The following is a 20,895-nucleotide window of genomic DNA, read 5'->3' as shown; positions in this document are numbered from 1 at the left end:
GTGTGTGTGTGTGTGTGTGTGTGTGTGTGTGTGTGTGTGTGTGTGTGTTTGTGTGTGTGTTTGTGTGTGTGTGTGTGTGTGTGTGTGAGTGAGTGAGTGAGTACCGGAGAGTGTGTGTTCGGGGAAGGCCGAGGGGTGTTGCTGGGCCAGGCAGGGCACGGTGCTGAACTGCTGCTGGAACGGGTTCTGCTGGTTCTGCTGGTCCTGGTACTGGGGCGGTGGACGGGTCAGATGCCTCTGGAGCTGCTGCTGCTTCTCCTGACACACACACACACACACACACACACACACTTCTGTTAGCACTCCAACAGTGTTAGATTCTCAGGACTCTTGTGAGGATGCTGCCCTCTAGAGGCAGATCTGTGAACGACACACTGAGGAATTATTGTTATTATTGATAAATGTCCAGTCAAGAGTTCGGGGTCAGTACGATGATTTTATTGTTTTTTAAAAGAAATCTCTTCTGCTCACCAAGGCTGCATTTATTTGATTAGAAATAAAATAAAGGAATATTGTGAAATATTATTATAATGTAAATCGTCAGTTCTCTATGTGAATATACAGTAAAGTGTAATTTATTCCTGTGATCAAAGCTGAATTTATCATCATTACTCCAGTCTTCAGTGTCACATGATCCTTCAGAAATCAGTGTAATATGATGATCTGATATTTGAGAAACATTTATGATTATTATCAGTGTTGAACACAGAAAACCAAAAATCAGGATTTTTTTGATGAATAGAAAGTTCAAAAGAACAGCATTTATTATTTAAACAGCTATTTAAATAGAATCATTTGTAACATTTTAAATGTCTTTACTGTCACTTTTGATCAATTTAATTAATCCTTGATGAATAAAAGTATAAATTTCTTTTCCCCAAAAAATAAAATAAACATCTTACTGACCTCAAACTCTTGAACGGCAGTGTTTAATGTTACAGAAACTTTATATTACATATAAATGCTGTTGTTTTGAACTTTCTATTCATCAAATAATCCTAAAATAAAAAAACTGTACTCAACACTGATAATAATCATAAATGTGTCTTGATCATCAGATCATCATATTACACTGATTTCTGAAGATCATGTGACACTGAAGACTGGAGTAATGATGATAAATTCAGCTTTGATCACAGGAATAAATTACACTTTACTGTATATTCACATAGAGAACTGATGATTTACATTATAATAATATTTCACAATATTACTGTTTAATCAGCCTTGGTGAGCAGAAGACTTCTTTAAACATTAAAAGCCGAAACGTTAGTGTGGCAGTGCATGTGAAGGCAGCGGGGCGGACTCCAGCGGGGGTGGGGGTAAAGTGTGCCGGCACCTCGGCCATGATCTGCCTCTGCAGGAGCTGCTTCTGCTGCTGGCTCATCATCTGCATCTGCTTGGTGTAGGCCGTGTTGCTGGTGCTGGTGGGCTGCGGAGGCATGCTGTTCCCCGGGCCCGGCACATGAGCGCTCGCGGCGTACGCCCCCGACTCCTGCGGGACACACACACACACACAGAGGCTCGCGTTAGAGAGGCACGACAGGCGGAGCGGCATCGGGAATAATCCCGGCTGAAGGCCGTTGTTAGGCTCAGACTTGTTCACCACACAGCTCTAGCCTCGAGTACCTTAGTGCTTTTATAAAACGGTTACCACACAGTACAAATATTAAAGCTGAAAAATATGTATCTATGCAACTTTCATGAAGTAAAATCACTAAAAGCCGTCCTTCCACTGGAGAAAATAGTCCCTGACCGTGAACAGCAACAGAAGTTACATACATTATTTCACCATTAGATGGCGGCAAGTCTTCATGAGCGAGTCAGTTTTACATTGAAAGGACTCAAACTTGTGATGCACACAAACATCAACTCTTACTCTTCACCCACACACACACACATCAACAAGAGTTTAACATGCTTTCCAAAAGGTAGTAATTAGTGCTTTAATGGTTTGAGAGCAGCCAAAAACCTGCGAGCGCGACTCAGACCAGCTGCTCACTTATTACTGCTTACTCGATCTCTCACAATACTCTATAAGCTTATATATGAGAACATGTGTTTACGTTGCTAAGAGTGGTTGCTAGGGGTGTTGTGTAGTGATGCATAGAACCGTTGGCTGTTTTATCGTGAATAAAACCGTTATTGACCAATCAGAATCAAGGACTGGAACTAACCGTTTTATAATCAGCAATACAAACTACAGAAGCATAAATCGCTGGAGAATCTATTTATTTCTGTATCCAGTTGTACGCCACTTTCATTTAATATGGATCAGGGCTCCAGATGAGCGGTGTTCACTGAAGCGCTGGAGCCGCTGACTGAACACTTTCAGGAGCACAGCATGGACATTTAGGGGCACGCCTTAAATCAACCAATCAACCAATTACTGACAAATGCCTTGGTGATAAATAGACTTGACGTACAGAAATTGCAGTTTGATGAAGTCCACAGGCTCCAGAAGAACACCTGAGGGCCGCGGCGCCGAGACACTGAGTTCTGCTGAGAGTATCTGGCAGCGCTGTGGCAATAAACCACTGAGCTTAATAACTTCATTATCATTTATGATGTCTTAACATTAATTCAACAGCAAAACAAGTGAAAAATAGATATTAGGGAGTGAAAATAGCTAATAAACCAATTATAAAAATCCTCTGCCGCCACCTACTGGTTATAATCATTTAATCTTTTTCGTATTTTTAAATAGATTTTTTCTACATCTAACTAAGTGTTCATGCACCTTTCCCTCTCTGGCGTTTCCTATGTGTTCTCTACACTAGCACATCTCAAAGGCAAAAACATGAGCTTGTAACGCTCTTCACGGGTCCACTCGGATCTGAAATCCCGGAGTTTGACCTGAGACCAGGGTTGGTGTCCAAGACTTCCACAAGAGCTTCAGAGACAGTTTAGGTCTGATTTTAACTCGTGCGTCAATTTAAATAAAAAGGACACCAGGGGCGATTGTAGGATTTTCATGTTAGGGGGGTCAGCCCACGATGAGTAGATGCAGGGGTTTCCTGGCTCAAAACGAGGCGGAGGTGGAAAAATCCTGATCATGTACGCATTTTAATCATATACTGTGTTTCCCACAATATTTTTTGTAAGTGGAGGTGCACCCCCGCAAGAAACTTTTGTACATTTTAAAGATAATTCATTAATCTGGTGCACTTTGAGTCCCCTGAATCCACTGTTGAAAATAAATAATCCACCCGCCAGTCGCCGAACCTATGATATTCTCTGATTTATGGCGCTTTTCCACTGCACAGTACCAGCTCGCCTTGGCTCGCCTCGCCTCGACTCGCCTCTGTTTGGTTTTCCACTGTGTAAAAGTTGTACCGGTACCTGCTTCCAGGTACTTTTTTTCGTATCACCTTCGGCGAGGTTCTAAGCGAGCTGAGGCGATACTAAAACGTGACGTGACGCACGGAAGACTGCTGATTGGTCAGCGAGAATCGTCACTATTCACTGCGCCATCATTGCACGCGCCAGACGGAGTATCCTGAATAACCCCGGCATTTTTAAATAGTTTTGCCAGAGATTGCGTGATATTCCCATTATTACTAATATTATGTAAAACAGCATACACTCGATTTCCTCCATTGTCCTGTGTGTGTGGGTAGCGGGTGTGTGTCGCGTCGCTATGACGACCAGTGTACTATTGTGGAAGTACTATATGCAATGGAAAACGGAGCGAAACGCAAGCCGAGCCGACACGAGCTGAGACGAGCTGAGACGAGTTGACCTGGTAATGGAAAAGCGCCATAAGATATCTGCATCTGATCATCACATTACAATTATTCAAACTCTCAGTGTTAAGCATGATAATATGGTAACAAATCACTGTGTATGATTTAAAAAATGTAACACTTTAGTTTAGAATCTAATTCTCACTATTAACTAGTTGCTTATTAATGCATATTACTAGGATATCGGCTGTTTATCCGTATAAACGCAGGGTTTTATAAATCACTGAGGTCCCGGATGTGAGGCAGTTAGGGGGTTCAGGGGCTCCCCGAGACACTTTACATTGTTCTGATCTACATATGTGCATTTTAAGATGTTTTGAAGGCCAAAAAAAATGAATAATAACTTTTAAACCATGTCAGCTCTTTCTTTTTCTCTCAGTCTCCTCATCGTGCCCTGTCTCTTCCCCTCCTAAAGCTGAGCTTTTTTAATTGACTGAAGATTACAAATTATATTATAATATTCATTCTCAATATGTACACATTCATATTAACCTGTGCCTTATATGATGACAACGTGCCTTTTTGTCCCTCCCCTCACAATGACAGTAACGTACGCCTTAACTAATTATTATTACATTAAGGTTCATGAATCACGACATAGGCCTATTTTCAGTTAAAAATGGCGAAATTAGACAAACGTTTATTAGTTTGCCTGATTATTTCTAACACGTATGTCCTAAAACAGCTGTCAAATATGAAATTTTAGTTTAGCATCTTAAACTACTGACGCGTCGAGGTGCTGAACCTCGCGCTCTGCAGCGTCTGTGAACAAAGCCCGCCTACTTTGATTTGATTGGTCATCTCAATTATTCTGACATTGAAGGACCAATGAGGCTCAGATGAACACACACACACACACCCGTCCTCGGTTTCTGACGTGCGCTCTGTACGAAGCTCGATTTAAAAATCAAATATGTTTCTCCTCCGCGGTATAATTTTTGGGTGGGACAAATGCGACTGTCTCCAATATTGGAGGGGACACACCCCCCCCGGTTCCTATGCCCTTGGGTCCAATGAAAATACACACCTGTGCCAAAATGTATGCAATTAGCATTAACACAGGCAAATTGATCAAAAAACAAAACTGAAAAAGACACAAATGTCCATAAGGTCGCACAAGGGTTAATATGGGTCAGTGGGACACCACTCTTATCAGACTAAAGAGCTTTTTTCCTTTTACAATCTGTAGAGAATAAAACTATAATGGCCACTAGAGGGCACAATTTCTGTGTAATGATTTTTTTTTTTTACACACAACCAAAGAACATTAAAAAATTCATTTTTTGCATACAAGAAAATGATCCCACTGGTAATAGATGATGGGCGTGAACAACTAAACGAATGATCATTTGGGTGGGAAATATTAACAGTCGTAGACACCTAAAACTCCTACTGCAGTATAACTAGGACACATTCCTGGCAGGGTTGGTGAGATTCCCCTCCTACAGTGTAATTAATGCAATCCACACCAGCTCAAAGTTTCAAACCTCACTGCTGTGAAACTCACTCTTAAACTCAAGCACCTTCTCTCCGATCGAGAGCGCCTCCTCAGCCTTGTGCTACAGACAGGGCAGAAGACGGTTTAAAAATAAATGAGAGATGGCTGGCAGACGCCCTTTCACAACACACACACACACACACACACACACACACACACACACACACACCAGAGGTATTTCGAGGTCAGTGTCGACATCAAACGGTGTTATCTGAAGAGTGAGACGCAGACAGAGGTTTCACAGAAGAGAGTCACTGAACCGTGCGAGTAAGAGTTGATGTGTGTGTGTGTGTGTAGAGTAAGAGTTGATGTGTGTGTAGAGTAAGAGTTGATGTGTGTGTAGAGTAAGAGTTGATGTGTATGTAGAGTAAGAGTTGATGTGTGTGTGTGTGTGTGTGTGTGTGTAGAGTAAGAGTTGATGTGTGTGTGTGTAGAGTAAGAGTTGATGTGTGTGTGTGTAGAGTAAGAGTTGGTGTGTGTGTGTGTAGAGTAAGAGTTGGTGTGTGTGTGTGTGTAGAGTAAGAGTTGGTGTGTGTGTAGAGTAAGAGTTGATGTGTGTGTGTGTGTGTGTAGAGTAAGAGTTGATGTGTGTGTGTGTGTGTGTGTGTGTGTGTAGAGTAAGAGTTGATGTGTGTGTGTGTGTGTAGAGTAAGAGTTGATGTGTGTGTAGAGTAAGAGTTGATGTGTGTGTAGAGAGAGTTGATGTGTGTGTAGAGAGAGTTGATGTGTGTGTAGAGAGAGTTGATGTGTGTGTAGCGTAAGAGTTGATGTGTGTGTGTGTGTGTGTGTGTGTGTGTGTGTGTGTAGAGTAAGAGTTGATGTGTGTGTAGAGTAAGAGTTGATGTGTGTGTAGAGTAAGAGTTGATGTGTGTGTAGAGTAAGAGTTGATGTGTGTGTAGAGTAAGAGTTGATGTGTGTGTAGAGTAAGAGTTGATGTGTGTGTAGAGTAAGAGTTGATGTGTATGTAGAGTAAGAGTTGGTGTGTGTGTGTAGAGTAAGAGTTGATGTGTGTGTGTGTAGAGTAAGAGTTGATGTGTGTGTGTGTGTGTGTGTGTGTGTGTGTGTATAGAGTAAGAGTTGATGTGTGTGTGTGTGTGTGTAGAGTAAGAGTTGATGTGTGTGTGTGTAGAGTAAGAGTTGATGTGTGTGTGTGTGTAGAGTAAGAGTTGATGTGTGTGTGTAGAGTAAGAGTTGATGTGTGTGTGTGTAGAGTAAGAGTTGATGTGTGTGTGTAGAGTAAGAGTTGATGTGTATGTAGAGTAAGAGTTGATGTGTGTGTAGAGTAAGAGTTGATGTGTGTGTGTGTAGAGTAAGAGTTGATGTGTGTGTGTGTGTGTGTGTGTGTGTGTGTGTGTGTGGAGTAAGAGTTGATGTGTGTGTGTGTAGAGTAAGAGTTGATGTGTGTGTGTGTGTAGAGTAAGAGTTGATGTGTGTGTAGAGTAAGAGTTGATGTGTATGTAGAGTAAGAGTTGATGTGTGTGTGTGTGTGTGTGTAGAGTAAGAGTTGATGTGTGTGTAGAGTAAGAGTTGATGTGTATGTAGAGTAAGAGTTGATGTGTATGTAGAGTAAGAGTTGATGTGTATGTAGAGTAAGAGTTGATGTGTGTGTGTGTAGAGTAAGAGTTGATGTGTATGTGTGTGTGTAGAGTAAGAGTTGATGTGTGTGTAGAGTAAGAGTTGATGTGTGTGTAGAGTAAGAGTTGATGTGTATGTAGAGTAAGAGTTGATGTGTGTGTGTGTGTGTAGAGTAAGAGTTGATGTGTGTGTAGAGTAAGAGTTGATGTGTGTGTAGAGTAAGAGTTGATGTGTATGTAGAGTAAGAGTTGATGTGTATGTAGAGTAAGAGTTGATGTGTGTGTAGAGTAAGAGTTGATGTGTATGTAGAGTAAGAGTTGATGTGTATGTAGAGTAAGAGTTGATGTGTATGTAGAGTAAGAGTTGATGTGTATGTAGAGTAAGAGTTGATGTGTGTGTAGAGTAAGAGTTGATGTGTATGTAGAGTAAGAGTTGATGTGTATGTAGAGTAAGAGTTGATGTGTATGTAGAGTAAGAGTTGATGTGTATGTAGAGTAAGAGTTGATGTGTATGTAGAGTAAGAGTTGATGTGTATGTAGAGTAAAGCCTTGTTTATACTCGACGCGTCCGCAAGAGCGCGAAGGACGCGCGGCAAAAATGACGTAATTGCGGGTTGGGTGCGCAAGACCCAATTTCGCCTGGCGGTGTGCACGGCACTTTTTGTAACATCGCGCGCGGCGCCGCATCCGAAGATGAACGACTTTGAGCCGAATCTGGCCGAGCACGAACTTCTCATCACACCAGCACCCCTAAATTAGTTGCTTACATTTAAAAAATTAGCATACAATAGCATAAAAAGCCTTTTTAATGAACATAAAAGGTCCATGGTTAATACAAATGTGCACGAAAGTTAATGAAATGTTTAGTGAAATTAGAACATATTTAAGAGATCGTTAATTTATTTGTATACATACATGTATTCCCATATAGGCTAGCCTACATATATTTTGTTCTAATGTCACAAGTAATAATCTTTACTGGGTTTTACACGATTATTTTTGTATTGGTGGTGGTAACTAAAATAAACATTGTCACGTGTTTATATTTCTTCTTCTCACCGATTTGATGGTTTAGAGAGGACAATTACTCGAGTCGCCCCCTGTAGTTTCAAAGAATAGTACAATGGCGAGCGCGTCAAGTATAAACGCCTCCACCGTTTGGAGAGGTGCGCGCGCAGTCAGCGGAGACTCGCGCGTGCGGACGCGCCGAGTATAAACAAGGCTTAAGAGTTGATGTGTGTGTGTGTAGAGTAAGAGCTGATGTGTGTGTGTGTGTAGAGTAAGAGCTGATGTGTGTGTGTGTAGAGTAAGAGCTGATGTGTGTGTGTGTAGAGTAAGAGCTGATGTGTGTGTGTGTAGAGTAAGAGCTGATGTGTGTGTGTAGAGTAAGAGCTGATGTGTGTGTGTGTAGAGTAAGAGCTGATGTGTGTGTGTGTAGAGTAAGAGCTGATGTGTGTGTGTAGAGTAAGAGCTGATGTGTGTGTGTGTAGAGTAAGAGCTGATGTGTGTGTGTGTAGAGTAAGAGCTGATGTGTGTGTGTAGAGTAAGAGCTGATGTGTGTGTGTGTAGAGTAAGAGTTGATGTGTGTGTGTGTGTGTGTGTGTAGAGTAAGATTTGATGTGTGTGTGTGTGTGTGTGTGTGTGTGTGTGTAGAGTAAGAGTTGATGTGTGTGTAGAGTAAGAGTTGATATGGATGTGTGTGTGTGTGTGTGTGTGTGTGTGTGTGAGTAAGAGTTGATGTGTGTGTAGAGTAAGAGTTGATATGGATATGTGTGTGTGTGTGTGTGTGTGTGTGTGTGTGTGTGTGTGTAGAGTAAGAGTTGATGTGTGTGTGTGTGTGTGTGTGTGTAGAGTAAGAGTTGATGTGTGTGTAGAGTAAGAGTTGATGTGTGTGTAGAGTAAGAGTTGATGTGTGTGTGTAGAGTAAGAGTTGATGTGTGTGTGTAGAGTAAGAGTTGATGTGTGTGTGTGTGTGTAGAGTAAGAGTTGATGTGTGTGTGTAGAGTAAGAGTTGATGTGTGTGTAGAGTAAGAGTTGATGTGTGTGTAGAGTAAGAGTTGATATGGATGTGTGTGTGTGTGTGTGTGTGTGTGTGTGTGTGTGTGTGTATAGAGTAAGAGTTGATGTGTGTGTAGAGTAAGAGTTGATATGGATATGTGTGTGTGTGTATGTAGAGTAAGAGTTGATGTGTGTGTGTGTGTGTGTGTAGAGTAAGAGTTGATGTGTGTGTGTGTAGAGTAAGAGTTGATGTGTGTGTAGAGTAAGAGTTGATGTGTGTGTAGAGTAAGAGTTGATATGGATATGTGTGTGTGTGTGTGTGTGTGTGTGTAGAGTAAGAGTTGATGTGTGTGTAGAGTAAGAGTTGATATGGATGTGTGTGTGTGTGTGTGTGTGTGTGTGTGTATAGAGTAAAGGCAAACGGGGTTAATGGTCTATATTTAAACCGGAGCGCTGAAGGAGGGGCTGATGTGAAACGCATGAAAGACGGCTTTGTATCGTCCTCGCTCCCTCTCTCTCTGTCTGTCCTTTTCTCTGTTGACTCGTCTCAGCCCCCACTTCAGTGTGTGTGTGTGTGTGTGTGTGTGTGTGTGTGTGTGTGTGTGTGTGTGTGTGTGTGTGTGTGTGTATATGGCTGTCTGCTCTCTGCTCCTTAGCAACCAGCTGCCTGACCCAGACACTGATCAAGCCCGGGGCGCATGAGAACCAGACGCGCGCACACACACACACACACACACACACGCACGCACGCACACACACACACACACACACACGCACACAATACCCTCTCTATACATTTCTATTATATTATGCAGTGTCGTTCTGCTAAGGACAGTGAAAACTGCTACGATTTAGTTTCTTTATGACTCATGAACGTTAAAGTCACCATAGAATCACACCCAGGGCTCGACATTAGCGCCCGTATCTTTTGAACGGTGTTTGCTAGTGAGAGAGTTTGCCTTTCCCGACCGGACAAGTATCCGGATTAAAACCTCAATGACAAAAAATAACTAGAGAATCACTAAAACGAGAATGATTCTGCATTTGTTTATTTATAAGTGGCGATTGATAGTGAATAATAATATTTTGTATAATGTTTGATTATACAAAACATAAATTTATATTTATATCGTCAATATAAAACGAGTTTCATATTAATAACATGCGATACAGTTGAACAACATCAATACCATCACGCGACACTGATTTCATATTCAATGAACAAGTAATTAATATTAAGCCACTTACATTTTAGTCGCAATTTTAACTGTTTGGAACTATTTTCGCTGAAATGTAAGAAAAGCAAAGACCCCAGCAGAACCCCAGCAGAACCACAGCAGAACCCCAGCAGAACCCCAGCAGAACCACAGCAGAACCCCAGCAGAACCCCAGCAGAACCACAGCAGAACCCCAGCAGAACCCCAGCAGAACCCCAGCAGAACCCCAGCAGAACCACAGCAGAACCCCAGCAGAACCCCAGCAGAACCCCAGCAGAACCCCAGCAGAACCCCAGCAGAACCACAGCAGAACCACAGCAGAACCCCAGCAGAACCCCAGCAGAACCCCAGCAGAACCCCAGCAGAACCCCAGCAGAACCACAGCAGAACCCCAGCAGAACCCCAGCAGAACCCCAGCAGAACCACAGCAGAACCACAGCAGAACCCCATCAGAACCACAGCAGAACCCCAGCAGAACCCCATCAGAACCCCAGCAGAACCCCAGCAGAACCACAGCAGAACCACAGCAGAACCCCAGCAGAACCACAGCAGAACCCCAGCAGAACCACAGCAGAACCCCAGCAGAACCACAGCAGAACCACAGCAGAACCACAGCAGAACCACAGCATACAACACTGCGTTCACTCCTGGGCGAATCCGCCGTTTGAACGAATCGTTTGAATAAATGACTCAATGACTCAGTCATTAATGCGGTCCCCTGCCGCCACCTACTGGCGGTTTAGTGCTGTGTGTGAAAGTATCATTCTCTCCGACATTTCTTAGTTGTATATTCAAAGAATAATTTTAAACAATCTCATAATATTTAATGCAGTTGTAATTTATTTAATTTGATTTGTAACAACCCTATAGTGTCTTATTATTCTAATTTACTTTATTGATCAAACTTAAGAATTTTAAAATATATGAAGCATATATATATAAAAAAGATTAGGGGGGAAAATACCCTTTATAAAGGTTAAAGTATGATAAATATGCAGATTTAAATGTGTCAAAGCTGAATGAACAGGGATAAGAATATTGGCTCAGAATAAATTAAAGCACATAAATAAAGACTTATTGTCAAGCCCTGACATCGTTTTAAACTCATGTTCCTGGTAATCTTGACTCCGAATAAGTTCCTCTTGCGGCATCTCTGATGACGGGGGCGGAGCTATAACCTGTCACTCACATGAGATCAGCCAATAGCAAACCACAAGCCCCGCCCACATGTGTCGCATGTCCGAGCGAAACGCTTCTGGAACAATAGAGAAAAGACCAGCGCAACTTCCCTTTCATGAGGACTTTAAGACGGATGTCCAGAGTGTGTGTGATTAACATCAGTGTGTTCAGACAACAGGGAGCTTGCGTTATCATTTAGGTTATCCAGATATGCATTTGCATCTTTAACTCATCCTAACATCCACTTTCTCTTTCCTCGCTGTACAGCAATTACATTTCTACTTTCATTATACGAACATGTCTTACTGAACGTCTTACTGTAGTTATAATCATCTACATCTGCGCTGAGGGAAGATGTATGTATTCCTCAGACACTCCCGTCTGCCGAAGCCATCTTCAGGGTCAGCGGATGAGAGCCGCCGCCAGTTATTGGGTCAGAAAAGGGCTTTTAGTGTGTTTTCCAGGTCTTGGACTGCACTAGAAGTGAATGCTAATGTAGTCCCTCATTGTAAAGCATGGAAATGTCATTAATTAAGAGAAATAAAGTTGTTTTTCTCCCCGCACAAGAAGGGCAGGGTGCGAGTGACTGGACGGTCAAGGACATCACTGAACAACGGTCTCGTTTCTTTTCACTTTCACATGTTCACACAAATGAGTTTCTTTCCAGAATCAATTTAAACTGATACTATCATTGATAATTTCTTCCACTTGGTCGAATCCGAGCGCCTCATTTATTTCCACTGTGGCTGTGCAGAAAGATCTTGTCATCGCTGTTTGAGTACGACACTTATATTGTGTTATTGCACTGCATGTTTACGTGTGCGTCACTCTGAATATTCACACTCACACTCATATATTCACACTCAACACTAGCACAGAACAACAACATTTGACCTACTCTGCTTGAACACGTGAGCGTCAGTCGTTAGCAACCACTCGTTATACCGAATCATTATGGAGCATTTATACCACAGTGATGTGTGTGTCAGCACAAGCAGATGAAAGGCAGACACAAGCTCTGGCATGATTACACATGTGACCGAGATCTTCAAACAAAAGGGCCTTTCTGTGAACGCCAGCCATGAAACTCACGCCACACGCGCTGTACACACACACACCGTAGCATAAGCACACGCGTAAACACTGACAGCAATCTGTGTTTTCACTGTTCTACGGTAGGGGGCGCTATTGCACACCTTCTGAAAGAGTGCTGCATCTCCTGATCAAACACAGGAGAAGAAGAAGAAGCAGAAACAAGCGATGGAAGCGGACGCTCGTGTAAAATATCGTGATCATTAAACTGCATTACACTGGCTAACGCTACTGACGGACATGCTGAACATAAGTCGACTCCGTCTGCGTTTATGATCATCCATCTCAATCCCACCTACTTTAAGTTACCTAACTTTTAAAAAGAACATTAAATTGACACATGCTACCATTATTTAAACGATTAGTTCCCCAAAAAACATTTACTTTGATGTTTTCTTCGAAACTACCATATAAATATACTTTTAACTAAATCTTTCAATTAAAAGTCCAGGTAACCAAAACTTTGAAGATCCAAAAAGGTTATAAAGTTGTCAAAAAATAAATAATTCCCCCAGTTTCACAGACGAGGCTTAAACTAGCCTAGACTACACTGCATGTTTGAGCCGTTTCAACTAAAGAACTGGCAGTGCGATATATAAAAGTATGTCAGTGCCATTGTTTTGTCTCAAGATGAACCACAGTAATGTTTATCTTTTTAAAGCACTTTTATAGAAGCTACTAAGGCCTAATCCTGGCTTAAAGCTGCAGTGTGTGATGTTTAGCGACATCTAGTGGTGAGGTTGTGAATTGCACCCAACAGAAGTTACGGTGGCCGACAGGAAGTGATGTCGTCTGAGACAGCAGCGAGTAGCCAGTTAAACACTGAGGTTTCTTTACAAAGATTAATCAAGAAATGATGTACTTCATTATTCAGTAAAACGATGTTATTGCGAATATTATTGTTACTTGTTCATCATTGTTTTATTCGCTGACTTTACCTCACTTATTTATTTGAAGAACAACATAGTGACGAAACGTGTTTGTCCGCTCAGGGCCACCGTAGAAACATCAACAGATCCTCCTAAATATTACACAGTGCACCTTTAATCTAAGCCCTGTCTGGAAAATCAGGCCAATGTGAATCAAGGTCTTGTGAAGAGATATGGTTGGTTTATATCTTGAATAGATTTAAATTAGTAATTAATTCACATATAAACGTACATGACGTAGGGATAAACATGGATGCGTGTGTGACTGAGCTCGGTTGAGGTGTTCGGCGGGTCTCACCGGAGCGTGCTGTAGGTGTGCTGGCCTGAAGCTCATGCCGGCCGGCCTCGGCTTCTGCATCTGCTGGTGCCGCATCAGGTTCAGGATGGCCTTGTTCTGGCTCTGTGCGGTCACAGGACCCCGGGGAGCCCCGGACGCCACCGCCTCGTAATGGGACAGGGGTTTAGTGTTGCTGTAGTCCAGCATGGCCGCCTGGGCCGCGGGGTTGGGCGCGTGGCTTAGCATGGGCTGCATGTACCCGGCCGGAGCGCCCGCTTTAGGAGAGCCCTTGTTCGGCATGAGCATGGCCTTGGGGTTCGGGAAGTCTTGCGGGTACAGAGAAGGACTCGTCGGCTTCTCAAGCCCAAACGTCCCACTCATTTGGCTTTGGCCGGGGGGGTTTTGGGGCCACGATGTGGAGTGGTTCGGTTGCGGGTGGAACTTCGGCGTTTGCGACTGTGGTTTTTGCTGCGTTGGAGGCGGAGGCTTCTGAACCACGTGTTGCTGGCTCTGTAATATGGCTCTCTGCTGCTCGCGTGCCGCTAACTGCTGGAGCTGCTGCGCGGGGGACAGGTCTTTAGGCGCACCGGGGAGCATGTGGTTTGGGATTTGTCTGCTGGTCTGTTGCACGGGCGATGTGGCCGGAGCCGACACAGGCGAGCTGGTGTGAAGAGGTCCCGATGAGGTGGGTCGCACCTGAGGGGAACCGTTGCAGGACTCCTGCTCGAACCCGGCGGGGGAGAACTCCGTCTTTACGTTGGCTAGATCCGGTGGGATTAAGCTCTGAGCCGCACCGGACGTGAGCTCCGGGTCTTTGCGGTCACCGAAGCTGACGCTGAAGAGCTCCTGTATGTCCTCGTAGGGCACAGAGCGATTGAACTCCTCCATGATCTCGCTCCAGTCCTGATCGTCCAGGTTGAGGTCGGGGAAAAGGCTGTTGCTCCCGGTCGTACCCCCTGACGGGAGGATGCAGGGTAATATATCGTCCACCGGCTCCTGCTTCATCTCCTTCAGCAAGCGGAAATCTGAGTCCGAGCCGCGAGACGCACCGCTATCGGTGATCCCGGCTTCGTTGTGCTCCGCTCTGTGGTTCCCATTGGCCATCACATTATGCTTAGTGTCCATCGGGGAGAGAGGAGGCACTGTGCCGTTCGAGACCCCGTTACGAGCTCCGAGTGTGTCCTCAACACAGCTCTTCTTATTGGGCGGGTAGCCGTCGCTGAAGCCGTTGACCTGCTCGCGGGCCAGAGGAGAACCAGCGTTCTCCAGCTTCCTCTTCACCGTCTCCTGCAGCTGCACACAGAACACATCAGGCATTAGATGTCAGGCAACATCAATATTGATTCTCACAGCATTAATTAACCCCTTAACGGGCACCCCCTTTTTTAATAGACATGAAAATGCACATCCCGAACTTACATGGTTGTAATTCAAGAATGCTTTGGAATATAGATGTAAGATCTTGTTTTAAAGAAAACATTTGGCAGATTTTTGTAGAAGTGAAATAAATTTAGAAAGTTAAACAGAAAAAAAGTTATAGAAGTTTGAGTTTATGAAAATGTACAATGTTAAAAATGTAATTATTCATATTTTATATAAAATATATATTTTCAAAACCTGGTGGACTAAAAAATGCAAAAAACAAAAACAAAAAAAAGAGCCAAAAATCTGAACAAGTTGTGTTTCAAATGTTAGGTTGATATCTCAGAAAATCAGCTTTCAGTGAGATTTAGTGTGAGCGCAGTACCACACTTCTCCACTAGTGGACATTACTGCCCATATAAGGGCGCCGCCATCTCCATATGTGGTTTGAGTCTGAACCATTATTTCTACAATTTTCATACAATTTATGAAGTAGACATCCTATTCAGAAGTAGTATTGGGAGTTTGGCAGATTCTGAAATGAATTCAACCTCTTATGCTGCGTTCACACCAAGCGCGAATATGCGTCAGGCGCGAGTGATTTCAATGTTAAGTCAATGGTAAGGCGCGTTTAGGCGCGTCTGGAGTTCTTGCGGCGCGAATGAGGCGTTTGGCGCGGCGCGGTAGACGCGAATTCGCCTCATTCGCGCGTCTAGTTCGCGCGAATGACGCGAATTGAGCGTTTGGCGCGTTTGGCGCGATACGCGCGAATTGTGCTTTTTGTGCATTCACGCGTTTGACGCGAATTCGCGTCTGCCGCCCGAGTTGAAAAATCTGAACTTCTGCGTCAAATTCGCGCCGCGTTAACCAATCAGGAGCCTGCTTGATGTTGTGGCGGCAGGCCCGCCCAGAGTCATTCATTCAAAATGGAGGAACGTATAATTTTAGCCCTGGAGGGTGATCCTCGCTCAGATGCGGGACAGCAGGTCATCAAACTGGGCGCGGGACAGGCGGAAGTACCGCTGAAACCGGCCGTCATCCAGCCACAGCTCCTGGAGCAAATGGTGAAATTCGCCAAACTGGGTTCGCCTCCGAAGGGTCTGGTGGACCCAAATACGGCGACGATGATCCCTACGCCGCTGTTCTGCTCTCCAGAGTAAATACAGTGCGGTGACTCTCTCGGTAAATGATCGCTCATCAGACATCTTGTAAAAAGATGGCCGCCAGCGGGTCTCGAAACTGACTTTCGCCTCTTGACGCGCGACGCGCGTAAATTTCGCTTCAAACTTTTTTTTTTATGCGCGTCAATTCCGCTCTTGACGCGCGAATGAACACAAAGTGGTCACGCGAATAACCAGACGCGGCAGGCGCGAATTTTGACGCATATTCGCGTTTGGTGTGAACGCAGCATAAGAAACACAGAAGATCACGTATGTGCATTATAGCTCGCTGACACATCACTAATGCTGAATCTATTATGGTTTTCTTTATATTTAAAACATTTTCAGAGCTTCTTTTCTAAAAGAATTGAATGGATGCTATCTTCTGAACTCTTGGCATGAAAACAAACTGAGGTTTCTACCATTCTTTCATGATTTTTCATGTTCATCACTATTTCAAAATAAAGGTCTGAACACGCCTCAGGAGTATGAACATATTCTTGTTGCAAATTGATAAATTACAGCTCCTCTGTAATTTATTTAGAAAATCAGTCACCAAATATGTAAACTAGAGACTGTAAGCTTTCAAATGATATATAGTTTGTCAAGATTAGTTCAGGTTTAGTATAGGATATTACTGTTTTAAATATGTAATGGCTGTATGATGCATGTATGGTCGTGACCGGTCTACTTGGTAAACACCATGTCCACGGACAATAAGTTTGAACAATGAAGAACTCCTGTTATGAGCAGACCGGCACAAAGCGTACGCAGCTGCATTAGCAGGATTAGCCTAGCTCGAGAGACTGATGTTCATGAAGCCTGCTCTCCCTTTAAGTGACAGCTCATATTAGGCAGAACAACATCTCGGCTTTAAAAGATGACGTGCAATTCTTCTTACTAAAAGGTCAAATGTCACGTGGACCAAGAATGCTGCTGTTCTACGTACATTAATGATAATTAAAAACTCGTTTTACAACAATTCAGATAAACAAGCCGACTGTTAGGAATGAATCATGCTCTTCACACTGGAGGAACACGAACACACGTGTGCTGTAGTGGCTGGGTTTACAGGAGATCTCCAACACAACTACCTTTTCCTAAACTTTAACTTCACTTATATAGCTTTATCCTCCAGATTTTTTTGTTTTGTAAATAAATATGATAAATAAATATTAATAATATAGCTGCAAGCAGCCATTACGGGGCCAAGCGCAAAAGCAGACGACGAGATATGCCTACATGGCTGAAAGTGTGAGACAAACTGCAGCAAGGAGCAATTAAAGACATTTGAAGATGAATTTTGGCAAAAGGGTTGAAAAATCACATACAATAACTAAAAATATGATTATCACTTTCGACCAATAGGTGGCGCAATTACGAAACTGATGTGATGTGGTCAGAGTGAAGTGACAATGACACATACAAAGTTTGGTGTCAATATGTCAAGGCATTGCAGATATAAAGCCTGAATAGTCATTTTGGCATCATGCCTCAACTTTGCCGCTGCGGTATATGAAAACGGTTTCGTCTATCGACACGAAATCCATAACTTTTACTCGGCACGGTCTGGAGATGACACGATCCGATTTTGGTGAAAATCGGACGTTCGGTCTAGGAGGAGTTCGAAAAAGTAGGTTTTAAAAGAAAATAAAGATGGCGGACAGGAAGTTTGGCTGACTATGGCAAAATTGGTATCTATGTTTTCAGCATAACCCAAGGAATCTATTGAGATCAGTGTCATTACTATAGGCAAATTTATTCAAAAGTTATTAGCATTTTTGGAAATTTCATTATAACTTTTGACCAAAAGGTGGCGCTGTCTCATAAATTTTTGAGTACCTTTAGGGCGTTGTACTGATGACCCATACTGAGTTTCGTAACGATACGTTCATGCGTTCATAAAATACAGCATTTTAGCACATAATTCAAAATGGCCGACAGCAAAAATGGCCGATATGGGAAAATTGGATATCAGTCGACTCAGCATGACGCCCTGAATCTAACGAGACCACTTTTGTGATTTTTGGACAAACCGTTCAGAAGTTATAAGCAAAAACATAAATTATTCATATCTCCGGACCAGTAGGTGGCGCTGCGCCGAAACGCAGCATGTAGCCTCAGGTCATGCTTGTGATGACATGTACCAAATTTGGTCTGAATCTGATAAAGCGTTGTGGAGATACGGCCTTACGTCTGTTTTCGCAAGCGCTACGTAAAATGTATTTGCGCGGTATTTGAGAACGGTAATTCGAATCAACTTGAATTCCATAACTTTTGGTCGTCAAGGTCTGGAGATGATCTGGTTCATTTTTCGTGAAATTCGGAGCAACGGCCTAGGAGGAGTTCGAAAAAGTAGGTTTTTCGGAAAATTCAAAATGGCGGGAAAACTATTATGACGGAAAATGACGTCATATAGTGCAGTCGAATCGTCATGAGCTCAGGAATCAGAGGAAAAAAGAATTTTGTTTCTAGCCCTTGTGGTTCAAAAGTTATTAGCATAAACATGAGTGAAACTTTGGACAGCTGGTGGCGCTAGAGGGAATGAGTTGGAGACTCCAAATTTGCTATGGTGATAGTTCAGGCTGTCCTCTATCACTGTGCCAATTTTCATAAGTTTCCCGCAAACGGTTCTATAGGCTGCCATAGACGCCCAGTCGGAAGAAGAAAAAGAAAAAGAAAAAGAAAAAGAAAAAGAAGAATAAGAACGGGAACAGATACAATAGGTGCCCGCACCTTCAGTGCTTGGCCCCTAATAATTGCATTATATGTCAGAATGGATTGTATCAAGTAGGGGAGGGAATCTTTTGGTACCTCACGATTCAATTTAAAATCAATTCTCGGTTTTGAATCAAATTTCGATTCGATATATGCACAGATTTGACGTTAGTTTACTGTTTTATACTACTTTTCTTATTTCATTGTGGTAGACCGTTTAATAGCAAAAAAAATTAAATAAGGGAAAAAAATCCTACTAAATTAACATTAAATACATTTATTTAGTTTTTGTTCCCATTTTAGTCAACCCAATATTATATAACTAATGCCCTTTAAGCTGACTGCAATCATAATGTACAAATCAATACACAAATAGGAACAAAGAACCAAATTACAAACAATAGGACAAATACAATAGAAAAAGAAAAAAAATACAAATTAAATAAAGTAAGTTTTTCCAGGTACAGTAGCATAGGTTTATTTAACATGTAGTAAGAAATACTACCCAAATGTAATAATCAAATGTAAAATTAAACACTGTATAGTTTTCACTGTATGAATTAAATATAAATGGATATAAAAAAGTGATTCAGTCAAAAGGAGTGTAAGTAACTTTAAGTGGTAGTGTGAAGTTAAAGAAGTCTATAGGTCATTGCACACGGAGTCTGAAATTTTCGTATTCGTGATTCGGTGGCTCTGAATTGTCAAGGCACCATTCAAACTGCTTGTTACGGATGAGAAAAACGCAGTAAATCGAACCCGTTTCGATTTTTTTTATGAAGGACGAAAGTTTCGGAGGCAGTGTGTAAGTGTGATTGACAATGTGAGGTCGTATTTATTTTTTAACGTGCGAAAATTTCGGATGCGAATTTCGGACTCAGTGTGCAATGCAAGAAATTCACCTTAACACTTTAGAAAATCGACTTTTGAAATATGAGACTCGATGCAATATGTAGAAGATAGAATCGCGATTCATATATTAATAGTTTTTCACACACACGTTACACGTAATAATTTTATAGTTAAACGGCCCTGGGATTAAAAATTGCAGTTTTAATGAGTTTCAATGGGGACATCTTTGTCCTGGAGGTCCAGAGAGGAACTATAGTGTGTTACTAGTGCTGTGTTGAAAAAATCGATTCACCAATTCTAAATCGATTTTCATATTAATTTCTAAAGATCGATCCGTAACTCAGAGGATCGATTTAATAACAGGCCTACATTTTCCCCATAAACACACTGAGACACGGCGACCGGCGGCGCTGCTAATGCGGTTTCTCTGAATCCACTTGTTGACAAGAAAGGAGGAATGAATCGTTCACAGCGCGTTTTTTGCGCGTGCAAATTCGTTTTCCAGGCGCGCCTCTGTTCATGGTTGCATAGCAACGGCAGACGCAAAGGGAAAGCACGCGCTTGTTGAGAGGAGAAAGCGGTGCAAACTCGTGCAAACTGCGCTCTCCATGATGACGAGGAAGTATCATCAAATAATTAATTGATTTCTAGCCCTTGCATTAGCTTTACTACTAGATATATTCATTGAGATTAGAAATAAAAAGCCGCCCTGTACAGCTATGATCAGCTGTTCGGCCGAGCTTTCCATGTTGTTACGGAAAGGCCGTAACAGGCTTGTTTTTGTCACATGACCTGTTGAGATGCATTGAAGTGCTTCTCACTGAATTTGCACGCGCATAAAACGCGATATGTGAACGGCCCCTAAAGTGGTATCGTGTGCGGTTCGTTGTATCTAGTTTAAAAGGCCTCTTAAATATGAACGCAGTTTTGGATTAAATAAAAGGACAGTCAATTAAGTAAAATAAAAACACGTTTTATCTCCTGTTCAGTTTGTAACACTACAGGACACCATTCATTAACATTAATGCCTTATCTAACATTAATACATTGAGTGAACAATACATTTTTACAACATATGTATGTTTGTGAATGTTATTTAATACAAACACTTGATTGTTCATGAACAGTTAAAACTTTTGATTTTAAAAATATAAGATCGGATCAGATCGAATCGAATAATGATAATCGGAATCGAATCGATTCTTGAAATTTGAATCGATACCCAGCACTATGTGTTACTAGTGTAAAATAGATTTATTAAAGGAAATGAGAGTGAAATAGTAAAATTCCAAT

General features: G+C 42.3%; 1 protein-coding gene across 1 annotated transcript in view; it reads right to left on the bottom strand.

Annotated features, from left to right (window-relative positions):
- maml1 (mastermind-like transcriptional coactivator 1) overlaps positions 1-20,895 on the bottom strand; it is a 45,841-nt gene that overhangs the window by 10,143 nt on the left and 14,803 nt on the right. Inside the window, exons 2-4 of the mRNA XM_079629726.1 lie at positions 13,532-14,803; positions 1,340-1,495; positions 105-258 (exon numbers count right to left, since the gene is read on the bottom strand). Of these exons, the coding sequence (XP_079485852.1) occupies positions 105-258; positions 1,340-1,495; positions 13,532-14,803 (1,582 nt within the window). The remainder of the gene's footprint in view (positions 1-104; positions 259-1,339; positions 1,496-13,531; positions 14,804-20,895) is intronic.

The sequence above is a fragment of the Phoxinus phoxinus genome, assembly GCF_949152265.1.
Source record: "Phoxinus phoxinus genome assembly, chromosome: 12".
Lineage (NCBI taxonomy): Eukaryota > Metazoa > Chordata > Actinopteri > Cypriniformes > Leuciscidae > Phoxinus > Phoxinus phoxinus.
Note: the sequence above shows the minus strand (reverse complement) of the source record. Positions and strands in the feature narration are given on the sequence as shown.